General features: G+C 34.9%; 2 protein-coding genes across 2 annotated transcripts; one reads left to right on the top strand and one right to left on the bottom strand.

The window, feature by feature from the left end:
• Positions 1-759: 759 nt before the first annotated feature.
• On the bottom strand, positions 760-8789 carry LOC127946489 (translocating chain-associated membrane protein 1-like 1). Its single transcript, XM_052543112.1, has 11 exons — positions 8561-8789; positions 7402-7465; positions 6910-7031; positions 6650-6766; positions 6499-6557; positions 6008-6092; positions 5704-5774; positions 5346-5450; positions 5055-5198; positions 3237-3382; positions 760-1893 (listed from the first exon to the last, which is right to left on the bottom strand). Exons 1-11 carry the CDS (start codon positions 8681-8683, stop codon positions 1820-1822), a joined length of 1110 nt encoding a protein of 369 aa, XP_052399072.1. The 5' UTR covers positions 8684-8789; the 3' UTR covers positions 760-1819.
• A 2135-nt stretch (positions 8790-10924) lies between these two features.
• Positions 10925-16875, top strand: LOC127946412 (XK-related protein 9-like). Its single transcript, XM_052542967.1, has 4 exons — positions 10925-11014; positions 12219-12633; positions 14016-14212; positions 16053-16875. Exons 2-4 carry the CDS (start codon positions 12317-12319, stop codon positions 16673-16675), a joined length of 1137 nt encoding a protein of 378 aa, XP_052398927.1. The 5' UTR covers positions 10925-11014; positions 12219-12316; the 3' UTR covers positions 16676-16875.
• Positions 16876-17549: the final 674 nt, after the last annotated feature.

Below are 17549 nucleotides of genomic sequence, written 5' to 3' on the forward strand. Positions count from 1 at the left end.
AAACCAACAAATATCGTTGTGCTTAAGAAAAAGATAACTTGGCGAACAGCGCCACTACATGATCAACACCAACATTTGAAGGAAAATTACCTCTTAAAGCTTAATGAAATAAAATCAAGTTTTCAGTATACCTTTTTACTGTATTTAATTTGAGAATTATGTAACAAATAGTTTTTTATATATATATATAAAATACATTTTGTTGTAATATTATTAGGTTCATATACGAAGAGTATAGAGTATAGAGCATTGCGTTAGCAAGCAAGGTTGGGGGTTCGATTCCCCGGGAACACATGATTGGTAAATAATTGATAGCCTGAATGCACTGTAAGTTGCTTTGGATAAAAGCGTCTGCTTAATGTATGAATTTCATTTAAGTAAAAAATAAGAAGTTTTTTTTATATATGCCATACAGAAGCTCGAACAACTGTTGCTATGGTTACTTCCTCACGAGAACGAGAAAACTGTTCACCAATGTTATTTAGTACTTTCTGACCAACTCGGACTCGAAATTTATTGGTAACTGAACCGCTGTTTTATATATATATATATATTTTTTTTTTTTTTACTTTGTGTTGAGTGGTTCAAGCCCTTCAAGTAATTGTCATTTGAACAATGGCTTTTAATTAACGAATATATATGTGTATAGTATATATAGAGAGAGAGAGAGAGAGTGTGTGTGTTTTGACCGTGGTTTTCTAAAATGTAATAAAACAAATACAGACTCACTCATAGCCAATGCATCGAAATGAGGCAAAAACTGTGAAAACAACATTTTTATTAATGTATTCACTGGTTGTCTTTCTCATTAATTGTACTTGGGAAAAATAAATGTTGTGAATGAGTTATTGAACTTCTCTCTGTGTACTGTTTTTCTTAAACCAAACCTATCTATGAACATGTTGATGTCTGAGAACTTTTCCTTAGATTTGATCACAGTCTCACACGCTCACTGGAATGACACTTGTGATTGGACATTTTTATGCGTTTTCAACACCAAACCGCCAAGTCAGATTAGCAAAGTTCAAGAATAAAAGCTATAACCTTTTGACAAATCAAAAGCATACAGCTTTTCTTCATTTTGTTCATCATCCTTTGCTAAATTAAATTACAAAATGTGTGGAGCACTACACTTTTTGTTTACCTTGACTAATTACACAGAAAAAATACAACAAATTGATATCTTAAAAAAGGCATCAAATAAACATTTTAGCTTGTGATTTCTTTTTTTCTTTTTTTGATGAAAAAAATAAAAATAACGTGACAATGCATTTATACAACACAAATAAAGAGACATTTGAAATAGTTCCAAATGCATAGGACAGAATAAACAAAAACTGTGAGCCTTCAGAGAACTTTAAATACAACCCTGATTTCAAATTCAAGTTAAAATACTGAATAAGTCCTCTCTGATCTGTATGGTTAGGCACTTGTAAAAATAAGTTACATTGTCCCCACAGCTTTCATGTTTTCTTTGTAGGTATGGCTGGATCATAGATTTGGATTTGGGATGGCAGCATTAAGAAAATAAAGTAAAGAGCATATGGACCTTTAGAGCAAGAAAACAAATGTAGAGGAGAAAAAAAACAAAACTCCAAATCCCCCAAAGCCACTTTTCATCAAGCCCTTCATGCAAAGAGACATACTAGTTGGATGGCTTCATGAAATACAGCATTCAGCATCTTACAGGATCAAAAAGCAGTTTTTTTTTTCCTTTTCTTTTTCTGATAAACGAGGGGAAAGGGAAAATGGGCTACAGACAAACTGCATGATGAAGAGAAGGGATAGAAATGATTCATCCAGGACAGAAGTTGGGACTTTATGATGACTTCTCCTTCCTCGCTCGGGGAGAATCTGCTCCACTGGCCCCAACAGATCCATTCACACCATTGGCTGAGAAAATTCAAATGAGAAGATGCTTGATGTAAGTGTTAAGCAGTTCATTTTGTAGTCTAGGTACCTGAAGTGCTGTTACCACCGGGTCAAAGGTTTGGAATGATCCATTTTTTTATGTTTTTGAACTCAAAAAGGCTGCATTTATTCAAATCAAACATACAGTAACAGCAATTACATTTTTCTTTGAAGTAATTACAATTTAAAAGATCCATTTTCTATTTTAATATTTCAAAATGTGATTTATTCTTGTGGTGGCAAAGCTGAATTTTCAGCAGCCATTGCTCCAGTAATTACATCAGTTCTTTTAAACAGGGGCAGTTGTGGCATAATGGTTAGAGTCACAGATACTTGTAGCCCGGAGGTTGTGGGTTTGAGTCTCGAAATGAGCAGGAAGTGTTTGGTGGGGGGAGTGACTGAATAGTCCACACTCTATACCCACAACTGAGGTACCCTTGAGTAAGGCACCTAAACCCCAATTGTTCTCTGGGCATCACAGCAAAAATAGCTACCCACAGCACAGTGTGTGTGTGTGTGTGTGTGTGTGTTCACAACTCACTGCGCACTTCTTGTATGGGTTAAATGCTGAGGATAAATTCCGAGCATGGCCTTGGCCATCACGTCACAATCATTTTTCACAATATTAATGTTTTTACCATGTTTTTTTAATTAAATAAATGCAGCCCTGGTGAGCATAAGAGACTTCTTTCAAAAACATGAAAAATCTCATGCAAGAAGAAAGATGCCACTAAAAGGGACAGGTCACCCAAAAATGAAAATAGTCACTCACCCTCTACTTGTTCCATAACTTAGTCTCTTTCTTTTGCTGACATTAATGCCCTCAAATGATGGTAGACATTTGCAAGGACACAGAAGACATTATCGTAACCTAAGAGTTGACGGTAGCCATTGACTGTCATAGTATTTTTTTTCCATAGTAATGGAAGTTAATGGCTGCCATCAAACGTTTGGTTCCCAACATTCTTGCAATTATCTTCTTTTTTATTCAGCAGCTGAAGGTAATTCATATGGGCTTGAATTAATGACTGAATTTTCATTTTTGGGTGTTATGTTTAACAGTTATGTTTATTGGTTAATGCACTCCGATGGTCAAATACACACTTAATGGTCTAAATGCCATTTTGGCGAGTATTCATGTAAACGCTTGTGTCTTATGTAAACAGTTGAAATCAGATGCATGTCCGTTTATTGGTAAAACAGTGACAGCAGCCTCTAAAATGACTCATATCATCAGTCATATCACCCACCCATAACTGGAACATTAGAATAGCATGTGGTATTTAAATAAACCTGTTAACTGATCTTAAGTGGGCAATACTGACCTTTCTTTGATTTGCTCTTAGAAGAGGACGATTTCTTCTTCAAGGTCTGAGTCTGTGCGTGTTCTCTCCATCGTCGCAGCTGGAAGTTGATAAATTTCCACATCATAAAAGCCTGAGTGGTGCATATTGCAGCCAGGACAGTCACCCTGAGAGAAACAGAGTGCCATTACAAACAACTCCAATAGTAATACAGCAAAAGGTTGGCACTGCTTTTCCATCATCTGGTGTTTAAATGCAACACGTCCATCCAAAAGGCTCTCACTTTCAGTAGAAAATCTTTTACAATGTGATTACATATTATGAGTTGAGACTTTTGACTGGAAATTTTGGGCCACTAGATTTTTTTTTTTTTATAATTGATGCCAATGTTTGCTTTCTTTGGCTACATAACTACAAATACCATTTTTCACTCTGCACTTTTATACTTAAAACCAAACATTTCAAAACTAAATGGTGCAAATCAGTTTTGGACAGCATTGCACAAACCAAAGCCAGCATGGTGCAAAGCATTCAAATTTAATTTGAATTTCTTGAAAAATGAAAACAAACGGCAACTGCTGAAGAGCAAGCCAAATTGCTTAATTTTTTGCATGACTTATCTCAATTATTCCTTCCTTTCCTTTCCAATGACAAGAGGAATATCACCCTGCTTACTAGGGCTGGGTTTTGACAAATTTCACAGTTCGATTTTTTAAATAGAAACATTTAAATGGTGGTTGTCACAAAAACTTAGAATTATAAAAAAAAATCAATATTCAAGAAAAGTAAAAATTATAATGAATGTTATATGGTGTATACTTATCTAATTGCTCCTCTCCAGAGTTTATTTTTCTAGGTGACTAATAAGCTTATGATCACGGTGTAATAAATGTGGTGTTATGTGACATTGTTTACAAGCTATTTTTGTCTTTCTGCGGTTGAAACACTGATTGAGTGATTGCATGAGACAGGATACAGATTTCGCTAAGTTGTACTCTTGGTGCGTTCAAGTCCTCCTGGGAAGTTTGTACGCACGAGGTGGGAAGTCATGCGTATGACGGCATGTGCGTTCAAGTCACTTTTGCCGGAGCAAGATGGCGGGTACTTTCTCTTAATTAAAAACACAAAAATACAGCAATGTTCTTAAACTCTTGTTCTAGAAAATTAACAAAGAAATGTGCATTAGGTATACTTCGTTTTTTAATGTTTTAAATTATTTTATGAAGCCGCTGCCAACTTTATTGTTACAAGTTGCATTGTTATATTATAATGCCATCATATTATGCGTCGTCGATTTACTTACTGCGCTGTAAATAGAAAAGCCTGGCAATAATCACAGCTAAATACCTTTAAGTATTGTATATTCCGCCATGTTAGTCACTGACACGCCCCCAACTCCGAGCTCCCCACTGGTATTTACGATATTGTGGTGGCGTTCATGTGCATTCAACTCGGAAATACGATCTAAACGAGATTACTTGAACGCACCATCTCTTTTAACATAGCTTCAGATGTTCATTCATGTTTATTTCGCAATGTAACCGCTATTAAAGCGGAAATTGTCAGAGCTACTACAATCTGTCTCTTTACATTAAACGTCTCCAAAAACGACAATTAATATTTGAGTGTTTTAATAAAATGCGCAGAATTGGAAATCTGAGACTTTGTTTGATATCAAAAGTAACAATAACAAAGCGCATTGCAGTTTATTGGATGGGAGGCGCGCTACAATGTCCCGCTCATTATCTGACAGGCTAGGGATTTATGAATCGATATCGTTTCATAAAAAGGAGAATGGAGAAATCAATATTTTTTTTTTAACCCAGCCATACTGCTTACCGAACAAACAGGACATTAAAGCTTCCCTCTGCGACGTTCAGACCCTGTTTCTCTGCTCCGGCCAGCCCAAAGCCCACAGTGAGAACGGACAGGGAAAGAGTCAACAACCGGCCCAGCACAAACAGAACAGCCCACACTGTAAACCTGTTAACATACACAACATGCTTCAATGGTCAAACATCCTTTCGTGAGCTTCAAACACAGAAATGTGCTAATAAATATACAATTTCCCCATGCACAGTAAAATTCATTAGAGGGGTTTATTAACTGGAGTTAATTAATAGCACTCACCCGGTCTGCCGGTCTTCATTGCTGAAGTAAATGAGTCGGGATACATGGAAGAGGAGCTCAACGAAGTAATGCAGAACCAGCAACACCAAGCCCAACCGGTTCAGACTGGAAAACACGTCATTAATGGTTTTAACATAAATTAAACTACTCTATTAATCTTAAATTGTTTTTGTTTTTTAAATGATAGTAATAGATGAAGAGTAGGTCTCATTTATGTGAAAACGAAATAGAAAACTTTTGTAACCTTATACTAGGGACGGCATGTTTCAAGTGAACGTGTAATTTATGTTTTAGTACAAAACGTGTGCACTGACAACAGTTTATGACAATTAATAAACTTGACATATCAGTTGCTTACTTTAGAACGTAGGCTCCTGTGATTTGGACCATGTAAAGGCTGATGTAAACAAGCTGACGAGGAATGTCCTCCTGAAAAATTAATTCAAACCACATTTACTGAAACGGTTCCATATTTTTAAACTGTCATTGTGTGTACACATCCGAAAAATGTCCACATTGATTGTCTATTGTCATGTCTTCGCTGAATTTCATTTGGTCAACACTGGAAAGGGAAATAAGTCTGGTCACAATAACAGGATGCATGAATATGGTTTTAGTGCACGTTGCGCATCCTCAAACACTTTGCTTGCTTGCTTGCTTACTTTCTTGGTCTTCTGGAAGTAGAGCTCAGGGATAGCATGAAGCCAGTAACCAAGCTGACAGATGTAGTAAAACTTCAGCTGGAACCTAAAAACAAGACAAACTACTTCTTTAGCATCTCCACGACTCTTGGAAGTCGAATGTCAATGATAATTGCATTTGCACGCTGTGTGTAACATACAGTAGGTCTACAAAAATCAGAAGAGAGAATTAGAGGTAGACTAATGCAGGATAATTTGATCAGGAGCCTTGAGAAATCTTTTGAACGGGCTTCTTGATGTGAGCCAGTCCTGCAGATCAGTTTACCAAAGAAGATGCAACTTATGAGTGCTCAAGCAGCAGATCGGCAGATGTGACGCAAGATGGAATATTAACCTCTAATATTCCAGGTCCAAATTGAGAACACCCATCACTTCCCCTTCATTAATCAGCATATTCCACGATTTAAATTGTAAAAATGCTATGGATTTAAATACATCTGCACTGTACTTACGGCATAAGGGTGTGCGGGTAACCGTCCCACAGACTGACAGGGTTGGACAGGAGGTTCTCCTTCAGATGAAGCAGAGTAAGTGAAATGAATCTTTCATACACAGACCTGGACACAAACTTATTTACATGAAGCGGAGTAGTGAAGCGCTTACAGAAACAAGAATGCTTGCTCCCCACAGGCAGGAGAAGAGGTAGAAGGCACTCAGCTGACCCGACTCATTGAACTTGCTGTGCTTGGTTTTGGAGAAGTGCATCTTCCTGTTGATTTTCTGAACAGTTGTGGATTTTTTTTTAAAAAGGGAAAGGAAATCAAACCATTTAGTATTAACTAAAGCTTAAGATGCACATGAACATTTATGGACAAAGGTCACACAAATTATAAGTGTGTATTCAGTTTTTACAGGATACTTACATCCAGCACATATTCCTGAATGATGGCGTGCATGATAATTGCAACTAGCATGTAGAAGAAGACGGTGGCCACATCTTTCAGACCGTAATGGAAGTAATTCACTGCTGTTTCCTCTGGACCTGCTAAAATCCACGATACAAACAAAATGCAAGCATAAATATGAATATAATGCTGTCTGATTAAAATACTTAATTGCATGATGGCACACTCACTATGGCCAAGTATGGGAACTTGATTTAATTAAATTGTTTAGACAGAACCAATGATCGTACACCTTACTGTTTAACCGCTTGGAAGTGAGCATTATTATTGCAAAATAAAAAGACAATAATTGTACAACAAAAAGTTTTTTTTTTTTTGTAACAGAAAATATTAAAACTAGAAAAATTATATTCTTACTCAAGCTATACAAACAGACCAAAAGAAACTGGAGTGCAAATTAATAATACATTTAAAAAAAAAATATATATATAATTCAAGCCACATACTTACCATTTGCTGGAATGGTTACATTGTATTGCACAGTTATGAACAAAACCGCTACTTTTGAGGTAATCTATGTAAAAAAGAAACATAAAAATGCAGTCAATATAAAAATAAACAAAGGAACAGTTCATCAAAAACCTGTAATTTCACTGCTGGTTATATATGCTCTATATAATTGTGTATGTGACGAATAAAAATCTTAAAACTTAAATTACAGAATGGCAGGCAGACTCTCACCAGTCACTTGAGTTGTATGTAAGAAATTAGGTTTACCATGCACATGAATAGTGTTAAAAAAAATAAGCCATGCTGATTTTAAGAAATATGAGGATAAGTAAATTACAGATTTATTTTTTAAAGTGAATATAAATAATAAATCTGGTTAGAAATGTCCTTTATGAGCAAAAAAAAATATGTTCCAGTAATGTAAACTTCACTTCCCATGATGCACCAGCACTGGCGCTGATATTTAGCAAACTATCGTCCAAATATAACGGTAGCGCAAACTCGCAGTCCTAAAGAGTGCGGAGTGTGTCACATCAGTAGATTACTGTCAGTAAAAGCTTTCTGGCAGCAAAACCCGTGACCCTGCTGTCTCTGTGCACCGGTGACAGCGCTCACTCATTCTCCGATTGCCACGTAACGCTTCATTCATCTGCGCGTAAAAGTATCAGTGCAGCTACAATGTTACGTATTCATACTTACAAATCAATTCTGTTATTCCGTTCAAACACTCATTTAAGTGTAATACATTAACGCACGTGCTTATTTTTTTTTATCTCGCAGGTTTAAAACTTCCTTTAAACGCTTCATAGGGAATTCCGCTCTCACGCTCATGCATCGTGTCTCTGTTAATCAAAATTCCCAGCTTTTTAATGCAATAAGCATTTAGCACCTGCGCTTGAGAGTAAACTTACACTAAAATATGCAATCGGTTTTAAAAGTTCCGCATATTAAAGGCAAAAGCAAAAAGAAACAGTTCTATTTTCAGTTAAGGAAGTGAAAGGGACGAGACTATGATAGAACACAAAATATCTGTTATATTGCTTATAGAAGAAAAAGGTGGGAAAATATAAACATTGACCAGGCTGATTTGTCATCTTTGACTCCAAACTGGGTTTAAATATGTAAGAGCGAATGAATTAATTCAAAAGTGGACTGTTACCTCAAACATAAGACCCAACAGAAACACCATAGCAACACAAGACACGATATCCGCGTGGTTCTGGATCACAAACTCGTGGCTGAGCACCGGGGGGTTCTTGGTGGTCTTTTTTCGGATTCCCATCTTGGTGGATGTTGAGAGAACTTTTCTTGAGTGGGAGTGAGGAACACGTCTTCACTATTGTTACAAGGCAGGCACGTCAGTCTTAACGCCTACTTCTGTCTTTCTTCTTCAGCCCCTTCTTTCAATTTAAGGCACGTTGAACAGTGACAAACATACAGTAGCGCCATCTGTTGGACTGGAGTAACTGAGACGCTTCATTCATTTTAACCTCAAGGTCTTGTTGTAGTGGATACAAGGGAGGATAAATAGTGAATTACATGAATACAAATAAATATAGATACATGCATATCTAATACAAATAGTTATTATTACTAAACAGTAAAAAATGTAGGGAAGTTGTGGCCTAGTGGTTAGAGAGTTTGACTCCTAACCCTAGGGTTGTGGGTTTGAGTCTTGGGCCGGCAATACAGTGAGTTAGGTTTCCTTGAGCAAGACACTGAAACCCCCAACTGCTCCCTGGGCGACGCAGCATAAATGGCTGACCACTGCCCCGGGTGTGTGTTCACAGTGTGTGTGTGTGTTCACTGCTCTGTGTGTGTGCACTTTAGATGGGTTAAATGTAGAGCACGAATTCTGAGTATGGGTCACCATAGGCGTAATGGTTATTATACTGTACAAACTGTATATTCTATGGCCCAACACCAACCCTAACCCTCACAGGAAACTTTGTGCATTTTTACTTTCTCAAAAAAAAAAAAAACTCATTCTGTGTAATTTATAAGCGTTTTGAAAAATGAGGACATGGGTTATGTCCTCATAAGTCACCCTCTCCTTGTAATACCTGTATCATACCCATGTCATTATACATAGTTGTGTGCTGATACTGTATGTCACAAAAACGCCCACACACACACACACACACACACACAAAATTGTAGGTCATATAATATAATTGTTACGGATCACTCAGGAGACAGAGGAGTAACAGATGAAGATGGTATTTATTAAAGACATAATCAGAGGAGCAGGTAGTGAGGAGTGGATGGGTGTTGGGATCCGTGCCGGGAAGGTAGTGACCACACACACGCACAGTTGGGGCTTTGAGGACTTCGGAGGCAATCTTTAGAGAGAAGATAGAAGAGGAGTCTTCGGGGGTTATCCTTGGAGAGAAGGTAAAGAGGAGTTAGTCCTACTAGTTAGCACACAGGAATGATCTTGTCGCGAACGTGACCGGACAATGACTGGGTGCGTGTGTGTGGCTTTTATGGTGCTGCGGTGGATGACTGGTGATGAGGAGCAGGTGGTGATGGTTCAGTACTCAGGTGAGGGTGTGCGCTGTGATTGTGTGGAGGTGGAACCTGGCGTGTTTGTAACAATAATATTCATATTTATGATATCATATTTTATTTATTATGCTACAGGTCAACAAAAGTTTGGAATAATTAAGATAAAAAGACCTTGGTTAAGCTCACAAAGTTTTTTGATCTATTTGATCAAAAATACAGTGAAACGGTAATATTGTGAATATTATTATTAGCTATCATATATATATATATATATATATATATATATATACTATTTTAATATATTTTAAAATGAAATTGTTTTCAGTGACGCAAAGCTGAATTTTCAGCATCATTCCTCCAGACTTCAGTGTCACATGATCCTTCTGAAATCATTCTATAATAGGCTGATTATATTTTATTGTTCATTCTTTTCATAATAATTGTGAATGCCCTGCTGATGTAAGAAGGTGTTGTGGTGTGTATTCTGAATCAAGTGCTTAAACAAGTAGCTTTAAATCAGTAAAGATTGAGAAAACAAGCTTTTAATAAGGAACCAAAGAGAACGTAATCAACTAAATGGGATGCAATGATCCCAAGGCCTTTGTAACAGGAAGTACAGTTTCTTGAAAATATGTTTCATTCTGTAAAACATGTAAAGCAACATACCAGGCATTTCCTGTGTCATTGTTTTCTTCTTCACATTAACAACAGCCAAACACACATAAACACAGCACATTGCCAGCATGTGGTTATATTGTAGGTAAATGGTAGTTTCAGATTAGGATGTCAGCAATCACCAGAACGCACGGTTATTTCCTAGTTTGAAATAATAGGAGGGCCGAGGAGATTGAACATTTTGTTATAATTATGAGAATGACAAACATTTCTTCTGTATTTTTAAGTGTTCGTGAATGAATGATTCCTGTATTTCCTCATCGTTCTGTCTCCTGAATAAATCTAAGCATTTGGATGTGTTTTACATAACACAGTAAATGATTAGTTCAAAAAGGGAGTGGTTGGCTCTGTCATTATGAGAAATCATATGTTCTAGAGACGTGACTCGTCGTCACTGCTGATCAGAGCAAGAAGAAGAATGGAAACCCTGGTAAGTTCTGAATCTCATTTCTCACAATTTTAACATTTCCAGACAGTTAGTGATAGTACATGTAAATTAATATTACAGCTGGGAACATTAAGAAGGGAAAGTTTATGGCTTATCTGAAAACAATATGATCTACCCATTGCTAACCGCTGTATAGCGAAGCCTACGTGTATTTTGTCCTGATATCAAAATAAAAACGATATTTACTTGACTGTTTTGTTTACAATAGTACATAACAACATGTTGCTATACTAAATTGTGCATAGACCTGGTGACAGGCAAGACAAGCTTATTTTTTTATAGCACATATCATACATACTGATAATTCAAAGTGCTTTGCATAGGCATGATAAATAAATAAGTCAGTCAGTCAGTCAATTGGAAAATAGTTTAAGAACATAAAAAGGACATTTCCTGCCCTCTATACAAAAAAAAAAAAAACTTTTAATGGATGGAATAGCCTATGGACAACAAATAAAGTAACAAAAAATGTTCATGTGACATATGTAAATGTTTTTATTTTTCGTTTTTTGGACTGAAATATATGGAGCTCAAAATATGTTTCTTTTAGATTTTAAAAATGTATTTATACTTTTTAATGTATTTTTTTTAAATATACAAAAAATATATATATTGGTAGAAAATATATTTATGCCAACCAAACATCTTTTCAGCATATATATATATATATATATATATATATATAAATCTATATATATATATATATATATATATATATATATATATATATATATCTATCTATATATATCTATATCTCTATATCTCTATATCTCTCTCTCTCTCTCTCTCTCTCTCTCTCTCTCTCTCTCTCTCTCTCTCTCTATATATATATATATATATATATATATATATATATATATATATATATATATATATATTGCCATAGGGGAGTGCAAGTCAAAATTTGGGAATAGTTATTAAATAGGTAATTGCTTTTGAAAATGTGTGCATATTTTCTACATGTCTTACTTACGTAATCATTCATCATTCATTGTGCAGTGACTTGTACAGGGCAAAGTCCAGAACATAAATAGATTGTAGAAACACATTCAGATAAAAGGAGAGTTATATATAGTTATAGTTTCAATAAGAATTCAAAATATTACAAATTATATTACACTTCATTCATTCCCTAATGCATGCTGTAAATCATATTGATGTCTGTCTGTTCTGTCATACAATACAGATGGACAGTTTTGGATGAAAACATGAGGAGACTGAGTCAACCAGCTGTTCTCGCCTAAAGGAACCAACAACTTCTGCATACTCAGCATTCCCAAAGACATGCCAGAAACCACAATTATGACAACTACCAGAAAGAGATTTAGCTGGTTTCGGTGGCTCTGCACTGTTTTTGGACTACTTTTTTATTTAGCAGACATTGGATCAGACGTATTGTTATCTGTGCAGTATTTCAAAGATGGACATGTGACCTGGGCTGCACTGACTCTTGTGTTTGTTCTGGTCGGATCTTTATGCATACAAATATTCAGCTATTCATGGTTCAAAGATGACAAGGAAAATTATGGTGAAGATAACAAGGGTCTGTCCACTTGCCATCTGATCGGAATACATGTACTGCAGATAGGCATTTTTACAAGGTAACTTCACGCTTATTTATTTTTTAAATCAATTCAAACTGTCTGGATCTAATATTTCATATTAAAATGATAGTCCATCCAAAATAAAAAAATAATGTCCCTTATGGCTTTCCAAACCTGTATGACTTTCATTATTCTGTGGAACACAAAATATATTTTTTATCGGTACAATGAAAGTTAATGGGGCCCAAAACAGTTGACTTTTACTGCATGAAAAAAAGGATGCATTTTTTTTCTTTCTGTCTGCTTTTATGTCACACACACACACACACACACACACACACACACACACACACACACACACACACACACACACACACACACACACACACACACACACACACACACACACACACACATACACATATACAGTACAGACCAAAAGTTACTAAAACATTACTATTTTTAATGTTTCTGAAAGAAGTTTCTTCTGCTCATCAAGCCTGCATTTATTTTAAAAAAAATACAAAAACAAATTTAATATTGTGAAATATTATTACAATTTAAAATAATTGTTTTATTATACTTTAAATTTTCTGTGATGCAAAGCTGAATTTTTAGGATCATTATCACATGATCCTTTAGAAATCATTCTAATATGATGATTCATTTTCAAAGTTGGAAACCGTTCTGATGCTTAATATTTTTTCAGAACATGTGATACTTTTTTATGATACTTTGATGAATAATAATAAAAAAAGCTATGTTTTTAAACATATTTATTTACTTTGTAATAACAGTATACACTACTGGTCAGTAATTTGGGGTCAGTCATTTTTTTCTTTCTTTTTTAAAATAAAATCAATACTTTTATTCAGCAAGGATGTGTTAAATTGATAAAAAGTGATAGTAAAGAAAATATATTATTAGAATATATTTTATTAGACATTTTTTTATTTTGAATAAATGCAGTTCTTTTTAACATTTAATTCATCAAATATATTAGACAGCAGAACTGTTTCCAACACTCATAATAAATCAGAATATTAGAATGATTTCTACATGATCATGTGATCGACTGGATGTTACATGTGACACTGAAGGCTGGAGTAATGAAACTGAAAAATCAGCTTTGCATCACAGGAATATTTTATTTATTTTCTTTTTTTTTAAGTATATTCAAATAGAAAACTATTATTTTAAGTGGTAATAATTTTGTAAACATTGTTGATCAAATAAATGCAGTCTTGATGAGCAGAAGAAACTTCTTTCAAAAACATTAAAAATAGTAATGTTTCCATGATGGTCTGTACTGTATATATATATATATATATATATATATATATATATATATATATATATATATATATATATATATATTAATCACACTGATGCATACATTTACAACTTAAGTTTATCTTTGACCTGTCTGTTATTCTAAGGTATGGCCATCTCCTGAAGAGGAGTTTTAAAGCCCTGCGTTCGGACGATACTACAGATGAGGAGCAGTTCCATCTTTTCGGCCTTGCTACAGATCTCAGCATGCTCCGCATGTTTGAGATGTTCCTGGAGAGCGTTCCTCAACTCGTTCTGCAGGTCTATATCATACTGGAGCACAACCATCACTCTAAACTGCAATGTGAGTCCTCCAGATTAGATACCGTCATTACATGCACATCTGCACGTAAATCAGGTCATGATTCATCATAAGAAAAAGAAATATGATAAATACACTACCATTATATGGTTAGTAGGATCCTTTTTTTTTCATTTAGCATTTAAAATGTCAAAACGAGCAACACTTTTTATAACATAAATGGCTGTTCTTTTCAACTTTCTATTCATCAGAGAATCCTGAAAATATGAATCATGCCTTCCACAAAAATATTAAAGCTGCAGTTGGTAACTTTTGACGCTCTAGCGGTTAATAAACAGAACAAAAACAGAAACAGAAACAGAAACAGCTTGATTTTTTTCACAGATTATCTGTCTCATATTCTACTGTCAGGACATAATGACAGGTTTAACAAATATGTAAAAAATATATTTTTACAAAAGTTACCTACTGCAGCTTTAAGCAGCCGTTTACAAAATTGATAATCCCAAGAAGTGTTAAGAACGACTTCTGAAGTCTCATGTGACAGTAATGGCTATTGGAAATTCAGCTTTGCCATCACAGGAATAAGTAACGTTTTATAATATAATATATTTAAGAAAAACACTTATATTAAATTGGGACCCACTTTATATTAAGTGGCCTTAACTACTATGTACTTACATTTTAATTAATAATTTAGTACAATGTACTTATTGTGTACATACATGTTTTTACATTGTACTTATATTTAAAAAAAAAACTACTTGTAATTACATCTGTATTTAATTTCTGTAATAATATTTATAATTATACTGTTGACCCATACTTTACACCTTAACCCACCCTTAAACTTACCCATACCTCCAACCCTCTCCCTAACCTTACCCCTATCCCACCTCAATGGCAGCAAAAGTGTTTTACAATACAATATGAACACAATAAGTACATTGTACTTATTATTTTATGTAAGTACATAGTAGTTAAGGCCACCTAATATAAAGTGGGACCTTAAATTGTAACAGTATTTTACAATATTGCTGTTTTATTGTATTATCAAATAAATACAGCTCTGGTGAACATAAGAGACTTCTTTAAAAAACAAAACAATAGTTTTAATAGGTTTTAATAATGGTTACTCCATCCCAAAATGACAATGTTGTCATTAATCACTTACCCCCATGTCGTTCCTAACCCGTAAAAGCTTTGTTCATATTCGGAAAAACAATTTAAGATATTCTGGATGAAAACCAGGAGGCTTGTGACTGTCCCGTTGACTGCCAAGTAAGTTACTCTGTCAAATTCCAGAAAAATATGAAAGACATCGACAGGATAGTCCATCTGCCATCAGTGGATCAACGGTAATGTTATGAAGCGACAAGAATACTTTTTGTAAGTGAAGAAAGAAAAAAATAATCAGTCAATGGGACACTCACAAGCCTCCCGGTTTTCATCCAAAATCTCTTCAATTGTGTTGAAAAGACGAACGGAGCTTTTACGGGTTAGGAAAGACATGGGGGTAAGTGATTAATGACATTTTAATTTTGGGGTGGAGTATCCCTTTAAATAATACAAAATAGCAGATATTGTATGTACATTTTAAATAAAAAAGCTTAAAAGCTTTATTAAAATGTTTTGCTTGAAAGTGTGCTTGTAAAAATGCCCTGACATTTTAAACTGAGCCTTATGAATTTTTTGGGGCCACTTTATGCCTTATATGTAAACATACATACATACATACATACATACATATATATATATATATATATATATATATATATATATATATATATATATATATATATAAAATATGTTGACCAAAATTAAATTTGATTAGTTTTTTAACAAAAGTATCTCTCTCTCTCTCTCTCTTTTTTTTATATAGACATTAGCATGGCCCTGTCTTTTCTCACCATAGCCTGGGCCACGGTGGATTATCGTCGCTGTTTTCGGCGCTCTCTGCCTAATCTTAAAGAGATGCCTTCTGGAATCCCGACAGTCGTATACTTGTCCTACAAAATATTTACCATAACCCCTCGAATCCTCAGCCTCACACTCTTCATCATGCTCTCCAGCTTCAACATTGTAGCAGTGGCCTTCATATGGCTGGTGGGAACCGTCTGGGCTTTCGTGGAGGAGACCGACTTCTGCACTTCACGAGTCCTTGAACATCTTTATCGAGCCATTGTTGGAGTTATTCTCCTTTTTACCTTCTTTAACGTTAAAGGAGAGAACACCAAAGTTCACATGACTGTGTATTACATTTTCAATGTGGGTCAAAACCTTGCTGCACCGGTTTTGTTGTATCTGTTCAAACCGGAATATGGAGGGAATGATTTCTTCCTACCCATCATATTTTTTATATTCGTGTCTCATTCAATGGGACTGGGTTTTCTGGCACTCTATTACAGCCTCCTGCACCCCCGTCAACCTTGCATAGAGGATCAAGCAGATGGGCAAAACCAGGAGCCCAAAACAACACGTTCCAAGCATTTTTTGCAAATATAATAGACTTGCTGTAAAAAGTGCATATTTATATACATATTTATGTAGTAATTATAAAGTATGAAGGATCTGTCTGAAATATGAACGTCTGAAAGCTGCTAAGGAAGGTGTCATATCTGATTTTACAGGTATGAATGTTGAACATTAAATGTTTTATTGAACTTTAAGTTTGTGTTTGTTTGTTTGTTTTTATTTTTCATATGTTTGGGGTCATAATATATATATATATATATATATATATATATATATATATATATATATATATATATATATATGTGTGTGTGTGTGTGTGTGTGTGTGTGTGTGTGTGTGTGTGTGTGTGTGTGTGTGTGTGTGTGTGTGTGTGTGTGTCTGTGTGTGTGTGTGTGTGTGTGTGTGTGTATCATAATTCCTTACAGCCTATTAGGTCAATCACTACCACAAATATAACACAAGATGGCACTGTTGTTCTGAAAACAATGCCTTCTGAATAAAGTAAACTGTCTTATTCAACAGAAGATTTTGTTGGCATCATGGAGACTTGTTAAAACATGAGCTGAGATTTAAAAACTGTACTAAACTTGGTATTTTTAAAATAAAATAATTATAACGTTTATGTAACAAAGTAATTACATTTTATTTGGCTGTCGTCTGATACAAGGTAAAAAAAAACAGCAGGCTAAAACATTTATTTCTACATAAATTCTGCAAATACTTAAAAAAACAAAAAACAAGGTGGGATTGTAATTATCTCCGTTAATTTGTTACAACATTAGCTTAATGTGTGAATGTCTGACTAAAGCAGAACGATATGTGAACTTTGACCCTCACAATCTCTGAGACCAAGAAAGGCTGAGAGAGATTCAGAGCAAATAAGATAATAAACCAATCCAATTCT

The sequence above is a fragment of the Carassius gibelio genome, chromosome A24, assembly GCF_023724105.1.
Source record: "Carassius gibelio isolate Cgi1373 ecotype wild population from Czech Republic chromosome A24, carGib1.2-hapl.c, whole genome shotgun sequence".
Classification (NCBI taxonomy): Eukaryota; Metazoa; Chordata; class Actinopteri; order Cypriniformes; family Cyprinidae; genus Carassius; species Carassius gibelio.